Here is a 12,203-nt window from a genome sequence, read left to right on the forward strand (position 1 = left end):
TCCACTGAGTATGATCACCAGCCCGCGTAACCAATATTTACTGTGTGTGGACTTTTAAGGTCTTCCTTTGTAAGACCTGGACACCTACATAGAGTGGACTAAAATCCCAAATAGAATGAGCCTTCTCTTGATGAAAGATTTGAACAAATCAGTCAATGAGGGGTGTCTCCAAGTCGCGCAACCATCAGTCGGCATTGCGCTGAAGACCCGCGTCCACACTGGGGTCATTGCGTACTCAACTTGACGAAACTTTGCCATCAAGACCCACGTGATATAGAGGTTCACCACCGAAATGCACTTAGGCAACCGTTTTAAATCATTCTGGAAGTATTTGTTAACAAATAAAAATAAGCGAATAAAACCAAATGAGTCGGGTTACCAAAGATTATGAATATTTTATGAATTAATTACCACTGCAAGGCGGACTAGTAACTTTGCAACAAGAGACGCAGCTCATTAATTTGTGCTTTTGAATCCAACAGAGAAAGCAAGCTGAAGGGTTCAAATCCTGTGTGCATGCAAAAGGAGGAAATGATCTTATTTGTTTATGAACTGAGAGTGTGCACTTAGAAGGACTATTTTTGATTAAACTCTCAAATGATGAAAAAAGTCAATCTTACTGTTAGGAGTGTTGGGCATGAACCATGGGAAGTTCCATCTCTTTCCCTACTGGCCCCTATTCAAAAGGAGATGAATTTTGCCCTGGAATATAGTTTGATCTGTTTTTTCATCTACAGGAAAGTGCAACACAAAAACCTGGTGCGACTACTGGGCGTGATCCTGCACAACGGGCTGTACATTGTGATGGAATACATGAGCAAGGTGAGAGCGGCGGGCTGGGGCGCAGGGCGCGAGGGGAGGGTGTGGATGAGACACCAAGGCAGCAGCAAGTGTGAGTTGGTGCAAGAGAGGTTGTAGGCGTACTAAGCCTCCTTGAGTTTGTAAGAGAGTCCCTGCCATACTGGGCATTCAAGTGCAGAAGGGAGATTCTGTCTGAGGAAGTGAGAGCTGGGTGTCTGTCCATTATGACATCTTCACAGAGCTGGGCCACTGAGAGTATGGGAGACTTTATAAGATCTTCGTATCTGACAGATCTTAGCAGATGTGTGTCTGAAGGCCTTACAGAGATCACAGCTGGACTAGGCGAATGAAGGGATAAAAGGGATCAAAGCAGACCAGGGTGTCAGAGTATAAGACGAATCTGAACAGAAGTGGGTGTCTGACCGAATAAGAGAGATGTTCGCAGAACTGGTCATTTGAGGGTACACGTGGGATCTTTACAGAACCGAGTATCTGAGGATATAATGGTGGATCCTAGCAGAACTCTGTATCCAAGGGTATAAGAGAGGTATTAGCAGAATGAGGCGCTGCAGTAGGCAAGAGTGATAGAAACAGCACTGGGTGTTGCAGTATATAAGAGGGATCTTAGTATTAGATTACATTTCAGACTATAAGAGTCCTCTTAGCATAACTGGGCATTGCACTCTTTAAGATGGATTTCTGGCATAAACTAGGCCTTCAGCGGTATAGGAGAGATCTTAGCATAATTGAGTACTTGAGGGATATTAGCCGAACTGGGTGTTTCAGAGTATAAGAGGGACCATAGCAGATATAGGGGTTGAGGGTATAAGAAGTATCTAAGCATACCTGGGTGTTTCAGAGTAAAAGAGCTATCTTAGCAAAACTGTGTGTTGCAGGTATATAAGAGGGATCATAGCAGAACCGGGTGTTGCAGAATATAAGAGGGACTTTAGCGGGACTGGGTGTTGCAGTGTATAGAAGATCTATCTTGACCTAACTCTTATAAGAGAGGTCTTAGCATAATTCAGTGTTGCAGAGTGTAAGAGGCATCCTAGCAGAACTGGGTGTTGCAGGGTTCAGGAGGGATCATAGCATAACTCGGTGCCTCCAAGCGTAAGAGGATCCTAGCAGAAGTGGGTGTTTCAGATTGTAGGAGTGATCTTAGAAGTTATGGGAGCTTGAGGGTATAAGAGGGTTCTTAGCATAACCAGTGTTTCAGATGATTTGGGGCATCTTATCAAAACTGGGTGTTCGAGGTATAAGAGGGTACTTAGCAGACGTGGGTGTTGCTGTATGTAAGAGAGGTCTTCGCAGACTGGATATCACAGGGGAAGATATGGGTTCCTAGCAGAACTCTGAGGGCATAAGATGGACCAGAAAAACAAGGTGCCTGAGGGTGTTTGGCAGATCTGAGCAGTTGTTGCCTCTGATAGCATAAGAGGGATCTTAACACAACTAGGTATTTAAGGAGCTAATACCCTTTGAATGCAATAAGTGTGTGAACATGTTAAGCGATCCTGTCTGAGCGGGTATGGGAAATTTGAGAAAATTAAGCATCTGCATGAGAGATTTCAGCAGAGCCAGGCTTCCAAGAGTACGCACAACGCTGGTAGATCTGACCATCTGAGGTTGTAAACGACATCTAGTCAGACCTGGATGTGTGACGGTCAGAGAGCATAGCTCAGGTAGGATTGTGAGGGAGACCCATGGAGGGCAGAGTGGCACAGTCAAAAGAATCTTCGAATGAAGCAGTTCCTGGCACCCAAGTATTTACTCAAGTTCTACCTGAATTGGCCGTAAATGTCTTCCAAATCTGCCTGATGGGACAGGAGTGGCTTTCAAGACTCCCTGAAGTGGGTGCAGATATTGAGAATGGCACAGGTCCCTTTGTCCCGCAAGAGAACTGTTGCACCTTTTATGAATTTTAACAGTAAAAATCCAAGAATTGACAATATGGCTAGTCTACTGCACACTAACCAGCAAGAACCAACCCACACATGCTCACAGTAATGCGTGCTGCAGCATGTGGCGTACACAGAAAATGAAGTTTGTATAGGGGGCACTTATCAGCAGATATCACCTGAGGTCCCGGCCTACACTGTCACCCTAAGGTACTAATATGGCACTCTCTCATCTATTCCGAACTCCTAATCGTTTTTTCTTGTATCGCTCGTAGGGAAACCTGGTAAACTTCCTACGGACTCGCGGGCGCTCTGTGATACACAACAGGCAGCTCCTGGAGTTTTCACTGTGAGTATTTTCTTTTTTTTTTAGCTCTCTTGAGAAGTCTCTCTTCTCTTGTCTTCAGTCTCACCTCTGCTCACTTGAAATTATCAAACGTTTTAATGCATCATACTTTCCGCCATTTTGTTGCTCTGTTGATATGTGTGATGCACTGACTCTGGAGAGGTCAGTTCAAACAGGTACAACCGACTATATGCTTGGTGGGGTCTATGGCATGTCTGAAGAGCCATGCCATGTGCACTTTGCAAAGACGGGCCTGTCCACCAAAACGTCTTGGACCAAGAGATCATAGAAAGGTCATTTTGTGTTGCCATGGAGCATAGAAGACTTGTCAGTCAAGGACTGATCCTCTCCTGCCTTGATTACGGCAACTCACTTTACTTGGGCAGTCCAATAGCAGTCATAAAAAAACTACAAGTTATCCAGAATGTGGCAGCTCAATTACGGTAATGGTATTTCTAAAATGCAGTCAGCTAGTGCAGGTCTCAAAACTCTTCATTGGCCGCCCATTAAGTGTAGAGTACAATTCAGGGCACTCTGCATCACACATCGGGCAAAATATAAAGGGGGCCCACAGATCCTGCAACAGTTAATCAGCCCTCACTTGGTCAATATAGCTCTGAGGTTTATTAATTGTGGCTTCTTACTGTCCTCAGAGTTAGAACTGCTAGAAGTGGAGGCCGCACCTTCTCTTTTCTTGTTTCCAAACTCTGGATTCCGTTGCCTATCAACTTCAGATTAGATGTAAATTTCCTGAGCTTTAGAAAGAAAGTAAAAACCCAACTTTTCCCCTAGTCCGTTTGGGTACTCATACTCTAGCTAGTCCAGGCAGCGCCAGAAAGCCCTGGTAGGATAGGCCTGTGCCTTATAAATCTGGTGAATATAATATAATTTTAGAATCACTGCTTAACGCAGTTACCATAACGAGGGATCAGTAGCTGAGATGTTACCAGACATGTGGCGCCACTTACTGGTCACACTTTTGAGTTTGACCTCAACAGGCCAAGGTGCCGGAAAGTCTTGGGCGGGTCAAGAAAATCTTTGAAGCCAAGGTCCAGTGAGACAAGCAAGGTGGAGCTGAGAGACGAATTGGCCAAACTCCCTAAGTGGCATGTATGATGGTAGTGGCCACCTATGTGAAGTGTTAATGAGATTTAATTAATTTAATTCCCTGATTAAAAGAGCTTTATCAGGAGACCCAATTGCAAGATAATTATGTGAAGATGTTCTAGGGAAATGCCTTAAGAATCCTGTTGTCGTGTAAACATCAAAACTGACTGGTTTGCTTTAGCTTTACATTTTTGTTCAATGTCTTCCTGAGGTACCCAATGAAAGTGCAGGCATGTATAGATTTACAGAAAGAGCTGAAGATAGTATAATTTCAGGTACAGGTGTTGATTCTCCAAGGTTCCAGGAGTAACAAAAGTGAAATCACACACTGTGACAGGGTCAAGAGGAATCAGCAACAGACGGGTCTTAGTTTTAACGGGTTTTATTGTGTTGAACAAGTGGTCAGTACACTTCTTTCTTAAAGACGTATTCCGTCGTGGGGATCTACTTCTACTCGGCCTCCTGTGATGGCGCTCGGATGGGTCGAGTCGACGAAACACCTCCGGACTCCTTCGAGGCTTTACGTCTGGTTCCGTCTTGGCTCTCGGTTTAAACAGACAGAAACAGTCTTTCGTGAGTGGGGTGCTTTACATACAAACAGGCGTTGAAGCACACTGGAAAGACACTAGGTCTTTCCAGTGGGAACCCAGTGATGAAGCATGTCACCACTAGGTTGGTGAGTGAGGGTTCTTAAAAACTTCTTTTGTGTCGTCCCTCCCCTCTGAGTTTTCTCTTTTCTTTTCTAGACACTTTGTGTTTCACCACGAGGCTGTCCTTTACTGATTTGTCACTCTTCTGTTGTTTATTAATAGTAGGAAAAGGGGTGTGAGAGTGAACATTCAAACCCTTTCTCTCCTGTTGTTCTTGGTTGGTGCTTTACATATATACACGTGCAGGGGAAAAGGAGTGAGGACACATTAACCCGTGTAACTCTCTTGGCGTCGTACTAATGGCAGTGCAGGGTAGTGCTCGGGGAAAGGTACACCGGGTCAAGGAGGGGTCAGGTTTAACTAGGCGAAGCGCCCTTACGTCCCACCCAGTTCCGGATAGTATTGCGTACCTGGGATAGCCACACACCTCCCCTGGGTGTGTGGCGGGGCGACTCGTGAAATCGTTGGCCTCCTGGCTTTTCGTCCGTTCTCGAACTTCCAGCTTCTTCAGGCTCCGAGTTGTCCCTCCTTTCTGCCTCCGTCTCCGTAGTCCTCCGCTTCTCTTCCACTTCTCTCCACACGTCTTCCTCCCTCCGGGTGAACAAGCACACCTGGTGTTGGCGTTCCTCCGTATAAGACGTCTCCGCCTCACCATACAGCCCCGCCCATTCCTCTGCTGTTTCCTCGTTAAAGGGTCAGTGTCTCTCCTCGGTCTCTGGCATGGTGTCTGTGGTCTCGGCGTTCTGTGAAGGGTAGAAGATGGGAGTTGAAGGGGAAACAATGTCCTGTACTGGCAGTGGCACTCTGTTACACACACCCTATATTGGCAGTCGGGATGGATCCCTCGTCCCACTCTCTGACAGTCATCAAGCTCCTGATTTCTGCGGAGCTTAAAACTGCAAAAAAGTAAACATGGCTCTTACTGCCAACTTTACTCTATGTTCCTGCCTCGGCCTTAAGAAACGCTGAGACCAGGGGTGGTAAGGACATTGCTTCTGCTACCTGTAGTGTCCTGCTGGTCATGTCATGTAGCAGTCCCTCCCTAGGGGCTGTGCTTACACCCACCACACCACACCCATCCATTACCGGTGTCACGAGTCAGGTAACCCTGGCAATAAAAGGGACCAGGAGCACATGCTTAGGACCAGTTATAACTCCAAAGTAATAGTGTATGTGTCATTACTAATTTAGGATGTGGGCATAGAACCCGCAACATTACAGTACCTAATGGCCAGCAAGGGTTAGCAGCCGTTATCTCTGGCTATCCCAGTACATGTCCATTGACTCAACATGGCCAAGCCATTTATGAGTGTATGAGTGTCTCAGGTCCTCAAAACTAGGTCGGCTATAAACGTGTGTCGTTGGTGGACATGAAGATCATCTACCAAGCAGGCTTGACAGAACATTTTGTGGAACCCAAGTCCCAAACATTATTCTGGGCCCTTTTCTGATCATTTGGTGACATTTAGTGGTGGTTCATATTACCTGTTTTATCAAAACTGTTGTAAAAGGAGGCTAAAAGCCCAGCGTAAAGTCTAGCATGCGGTCACACAGGGTGATGAAGGACATTACATCCCCCACCCTGACAAACTACAGGCTTCCAAATTGAGAGGTCACCGACAGCCCAGCAGTGATTGCTGTACTTTCAGCGGAGGCGGTTCCTCCTTAGGTACAAAACGTTTGGTGGGTAGGCACCCTCGGTTTAGACCATGTCCACTCACTTTTTGTTTTTCAAAAACAAACACCCAAAGGGTGAGTTACTACACACAAACAACCAGGGAGTTTTTTCACTAGGCGCAGTGGTCATTATTTTAATTTTTTGTTCATTACCACTAGGTTTTCCCTGGTAGGGACAAAGGTGGGCCTTGTGATGCTCTACTCAGATGGCCAACACTCGGTCAGGTGGTAGCTGTAAGCTATCTGTTGATGGAGCCAAAGGGGTACTGACGATGGAAATCTTGCCATCCAGTCGACTCCCAAAAGAGCAGGTGGACGGAGAGTTTCGCAGGCAGGGTCCTCCCAGGGTCGTATTGGCCATTAAGGAAATCTGGCAATGCCTGAAGGGCTGGTCTGACAGGTCGGTGTGTGGGACATTTTGTTGGGCTGCTTCTAGGTCTGTTTTATGGTCCGGTGGGCTGGTATTTACTGTTGATTTCCCTGATATTACCACAATTATTGTCTGCATCAGCCACAAATACATACAGTCTCCCATATTTTGCAAAACACTTATACAGCCTGTCTTTTCAAAACTGTCCTTATTTGCAAATGTGGGCCACTTTTTTTAGCTACAGGATTCGTCATTGGTGCCCGCTTTTATTGTGATGCCCGTGTCCATTTTCTGTCCCAGTCCTTCCCAAGGTACTCTATCTAGTTAGTGATGGAGCACTTGAGTGCCAAGCTCTAAATGGGGCCCTAGGTGTCCTTTTTTGTTATATAAATACTGTTAGCAGAGGCAGACCACAGCCCTGAAAAATAGTGGAGCACTTCAGCCTGGGTGGCTGAGAAAATATTCAATAGTGGAAATAGTTTTTACAGCCATCTTACAACATACCACTGTCTACCCCCCCTTTATAGTACATCCTTCCGATCTTTTTTCCAATTTGCATCGTACTTCTCAATGCTCCCTTGTCTTGGCCTTTGGGCAGTCCCAGTGCTCACTCCCCATCCATGCCTGTTTGTTTTTTTTTTATAGTTTTCACCCCTGCCTGCAGCGTAGCATCCAGTGCATTATATTTTCCTCTAATGTCTACAATAGCTGAACAATGATACTCATTATATTCTCCCACATTCTTCTTCTCCGCATTCCGCTTTGGCTTGGCCTCTCCTCTATGTGAACTCTTCGTTGAAGTAACATCGCCGAAGGGATGGACTATCTGGAGTCCAAGAAACTGGTGCACCGAGACCTGGCCGCGCGCAACATTCTCGTCTCGGAGGACAACGTGGCAAAAGTTAGCGATTTTGGAATGGCCAGGGTGGACACGAAGCAGCAGGATTGCACCGTACTGCCAGTGAAGTGGACGGCGCCTGAGGCGTTGAAGCATCATGTAAGTAAGGAAAAGGGGGGCAAGCAATAGTGGGAGCATGTACGAAGAGTTGGTGGATTCAAGATAGGGTGCAGCAGCTGGCAGACTGTGATGAGGTTCCACAGGTAGAAGTTGTGGGTGTTATGTGGCAGGCAGGAGTCTGCGATGAGATGCACCAGCTAGGTTGCGATTGTAATGCAGCATTTTGCAGACTGCAATGAGGCGCAATGGATTCAAGTTGTGGTTGTGATACAGCAGGTGCCAGACATTGGGTATTGTGAAGCAGCTGGAAGACTTTTGTGGATGGACTAAGGTTCATCTGGATGATAGAGGATATTACTTCTGCCATCCTGAGTCCACCTACCAAATTTAAAGATGATTCCTGGCCCTGTGGACAACTCTGTCAAATGAAATTAACCGATGTCAAGGTGGTTCCTTTTAATATAGTAAAAGCTTGGTGTACCGTTGCCGTCAGTGTTAATGGCTGCACATCAACCTACTGACTTTTGTTCCCCAACAGCAAAAGATTGTTTTTGAAAAACAAAAAACTAATGACCCCCAAAGCCTGGGAGTTTCCTCCCAGAGTGTGTGGTGGATCCTTGTTGTTTTTATCCTGGCCATCATCACCAGGTTTTTTCTAAAAGGCATTACACTGTCAACCCGAAATAGGCAGATGGTGTAATGTTCTTTTCCCGACGACTCGTGCTCTGTTGGGCCACCGAAGGAAGATTTCCATCGAGGGAACCTATGGGGGCTCCGGAATTCTTAAGGTTCCCATGATTCTGGCGATGCTTCAGCAAATTGAATCACAGATTAGCATGCAGATGAAGCAAACCGTAATTGTTGTGTAGCAGGAAGTGACCTCTGGTTAGGATGAGGCATAGGCAACAAGTGACTGTCCTACTGGGATGCACCAGGTGTTGCACTATGGTTAGGCTACAGTTCGAGAATTCTTAGAATGTAGACGGTGACACGCGATGGGCAGCATGTAACAGTCTGCCACTTCCTACATCCATTCTACAGCGGTTGAGAAGATGCATACAGACTGCGGTTGAGAAGATGCATACAGACTGCGGTTGAGAAGATGCATGTGAAAGGCTGATCTTAGCATGCAACGAGTGGCAAAGTGTGGGTGGCACGCCGGATGTGGCAGTCATCTTGGAATGCAATGGCAGACTGTGGGTGCCATGCAGTATGTGACAGGGTGTTCTTAACATGCAGCAGATGACAGACTGTGGTGCATAAGCAGTATGTGACAGACTGATTTCTGGAAACAGCAGTTGGCAGGCTGTGGGTAGTAGGCAGGATATGACAGAGTGATAATAGGATGCAGCAGGTGTCGGGCTGTGGTGGGGCTGCAGCACTTGGCAGCGTACGAAGAATGCACCACATGGATGACAGACAACAGAACTGGGCTAGGATGCTGGAGAGGTTGGCTGAACGAGATGCCACAGGAAGGCAGCTCTCCTGAAATGCATCAAGTTGGAAGTGCACAAGGTGGCACGGTGTTCTTCAGATGCACAGGGAATACTGTGGTTAGTATGCATGATGTGTGGGCATCCCCAGAATACTAGAGGTGGTACAAAATGGTACTGAATGCAAAATTCTATTGTTAAGAACATCGGGGGACTGTGGCTAGGATGCAGCAAGTGAGAGTGCGTGGGATGCACGCAGGATGTGATGAGTCGCTCTCAGGATGCCAAGATAAACAAGCATTAGAAATGCAATAGGTCTCGCAGCATTAGAGTTAGTGCTTTTAGAATTGTTAATGGGTTTTTTTGTAAATCTTTAGCATGAGGTTGAGGGTGAGTGAGGGTGAGTGAGGGTGAGGGTGAGTGAGGGTGAGTGAGGGTGAGTGAGGGTGAGTGAGGGTGAGTGAGGGTGAGTGAGGGTGAGTGAGGGTGAGTGAGGGTGAGGGTGAGTGAGGGTGAGTGAGGGTGAGTGTGAGTGAGGGTGAGTGGGGGTGAGTGTGAGTGGGGGTGAGGGTGAGTGGGGGTGAGTGTGAGTGGGGGTGAGTGTGGGTGAGTGTGGGTGAGTGTGGGTGAGTGTGGGTGAGTGTGGGTGAGTGTGGGTGAGGGTGAGGGATTGAGGGTGAGGGGTTGAGGGTGAGTGAGGGTGAGGGGTTGAGGGTGAGTGAGGGTGAGGGGTTGAGGGTGAGTGAGGTTGAGGGTGGTTGAGTGAGGATGAGTGAGAGTGAGGGTGAGTGAGGGGTTGAGGGTGAGGGGTTGAGGGTGAGTGAGTGAGGGTGAGGGGTTGAGGGTGAGTGAGGGTGAGTGAGGGTGAGGGGTTGAGGGTGAGTGAGGATGAGTGAGAGTGAGGGTGAGTGAGGGGTTGAGGGTGAGGGGTTGAGGGTGAGGGAGGGTGAGGGGTTGAGGGTGAGGGAGGGTGAGTGAGGGTGAGGGGTTGAAGGTGAGTGAGGGTGAAGGTGAGTGTGGGTGAGTGTGGGTGAGTGTGGGTGAGTGTGGGTGAGTGTGGGTGAGTGTGGGTGAGTGTGGGTGAGTGTGGGTGAGTGAGGGTGAGTGAGGGTGAGGGATTGAGGGTGAGGGGTTGAGGGTGAGGGGTTGAGGGTGGGTGAGGGGTTGAGGGTGGTTGAGGGTGAGTGAGGGTGAGGGTGAGTGAGGGTGAGGGGTTGAGGGTGAGGGGTTGAGGGTGAGGGGTTGAGGGTGAGTGGGGGTGAGTGAGGGTGAGGGGTTGAGGGTGAGTGAGGGTGAGGGGTTGAGGGTGAGTGAGGATGAGGGGTTGAGGGTGAGTGAGGATGAGTGAGGGTGAGGGTGAGTGAGGGTGAGTGAGGGTGAGGGTGAGTGAAGGTGGGTGAGGGTGAGGGGTTGAGGGTGATTGAGGGTGAGGCGTTGAGGGTGAGTGAGGGTGAGGGGTTGAGGGTGAGTGAAGGTGAGGGTGAGTGAGGGTGAGGGGTTGAGGGTGAGTGAGGGTGAGGGGTTGAGGGTGAGTGAGGGTGAGTGAGGGTGAGGGGTTGAGGGTGAGTGAGGATGAGTGAGAGTGAGGGTGAGTGAGGGGTTGAGGGTGAGGGGTTGAGGGTGAGTGAGGGTGAGGGGTTGAGGGTGAGTGAGGGTGAGGTGTTGAGGGTGAGTGAGGGTGAGGGGTTGAGGGTGAGTGAGGGTGAGGTGTTGAGGGTGAGTGAGGGTGAGGATGAGGGGTTGAGGGTGAGTGAGGGTGAGGGTAGGTGAGGGGTTGAGGGTGAGTGAGGGTGAGTGAGGGGTTGAGGGTGAGTGAGGGTGAGTGTGGGTGAGGGTGAGGGGTTGAGGGTGAGGGGTTGAGGGTGAGGGGTTGAGGGTGAGGGGTTGAGGGTGAGTGGGGGTGAGTGAGGGTGAGGGGTTGAGGGTGAGTGAGGGTGAGGGGTTGAGGGTGAGTGAGGATGAGGGGTTGAGGGTGGGTGAGGGTGAGTGAGGGTGAGGGTGAGTGAGGGTGAGTGAGGGTGAGGGTGAGTGAGGGTGAGTGAAGGTGGGTGAGGGTGAGGGGTTGAGGGTGATTGAGGGTGAGGCGTTGAGGGTGAGTGAGGGTGAGGGGTTGAGGGTGAGTGAAGGTGAGGGTGAGGGTGAGTGAGGGTGAGGGGTTGAGGGTGAGTGAGGGTGAGGGGTTGAGGGTGAGTGAGGGTGAGTGAGGGTGAGGGGTTGAGGGTGAGTGAGGATGAGTGAGAGTGAGGGTGAGTGAGGGGTTGAGGGTGAGGGGTTGAGGGTGAGTGAGGGTGAGGGGTTGAGAGTGAGGGTGAGGTGTTGAGGGTGAGTGAGGGTGAGGTGTTGAGGGTGAGTGAGGGTGAGGATGAGGGGTTGAGGGTGAGTGAGGGTGAGGGTAGGTGAGGGGTTGAGGGTGAGTGAGGGTGAGTGAGGGGTTGAGGGTGGGTGAGGGTGAGTGTGGGTGAGGGTGAGTGTGGGTGAGGGTGAGTGAGGGTTTGAGGGTGAGTGAGGGTGAGTGAGGGTGAGGGATTGAGGGTGAGGGATTGAGGGTGAGGGGTTGAGGGTGGGTGAGGGGTTGAGGGTGAGTGAGGGTGAGGGTGAGGGGTTGAGGGTGAGGGGGTAGGTATTTTGGGATGCGAGGTGACACCGCCACGAGACCTTGTCATAAATGCATAAAAACATATCCCTATAAAAAGAAAACAAAACACGAGATAAACAACATCCCTTAAGGAAAGTTACGTGCTGTGAGCCGCGGGGAGGGCTGTCGGAAACACCTACGGAACTGACATTTTAGAAACGCGTGGGCTGCAGGAAGGTCCCCCGGCACCTTGCAGAACAGAGCCTGCTTGTGATTGTGAACAGTGTGTGGTCGAATCTGCCCTCCAGCTATTTGTCTGTACCAGAGCACCTGACAGGTCAGTCCAACGGTGTCCATGCTAGTGTTTTTCCTTTATGTTTGAAAA

The 12,203-nt window shown here is 49.1% G+C and overlaps 1 protein-coding gene across 2 annotated transcripts in view; it reads left to right on the forward strand.

Moving 5' to 3' along the window:
- MATK (megakaryocyte-associated tyrosine kinase) overlaps positions 1-12,203 on the forward strand; it is a 123,793-nt gene that overhangs the window by 75,701 nt on the left and 35,889 nt on the right. For both annotated transcript variants that reach the window (XM_086947101.1, XM_086947102.1), the window contains exons 9-11: positions 738-822; positions 2,978-3,051; positions 7,654-7,849. In XM_086947101.1, the coding sequence (XP_086803227.1) occupies positions 738-822; positions 2,978-3,051; positions 7,654-7,849 (355 nt within the window). The remainder of the gene's footprint in view (positions 1-737; positions 823-2,977; positions 3,052-7,653; positions 7,850-12,203) is intronic.

The sequence above is a fragment of the Lissotriton vulgaris genome, chromosome 12 (genome assembly GCF_964263255.1).
Source record: "Lissotriton vulgaris chromosome 12, aLisVul1.2, whole genome shotgun sequence".
Lineage (NCBI taxonomy): Eukaryota > Metazoa > Chordata > Amphibia > Caudata > Salamandridae > Lissotriton > Lissotriton vulgaris.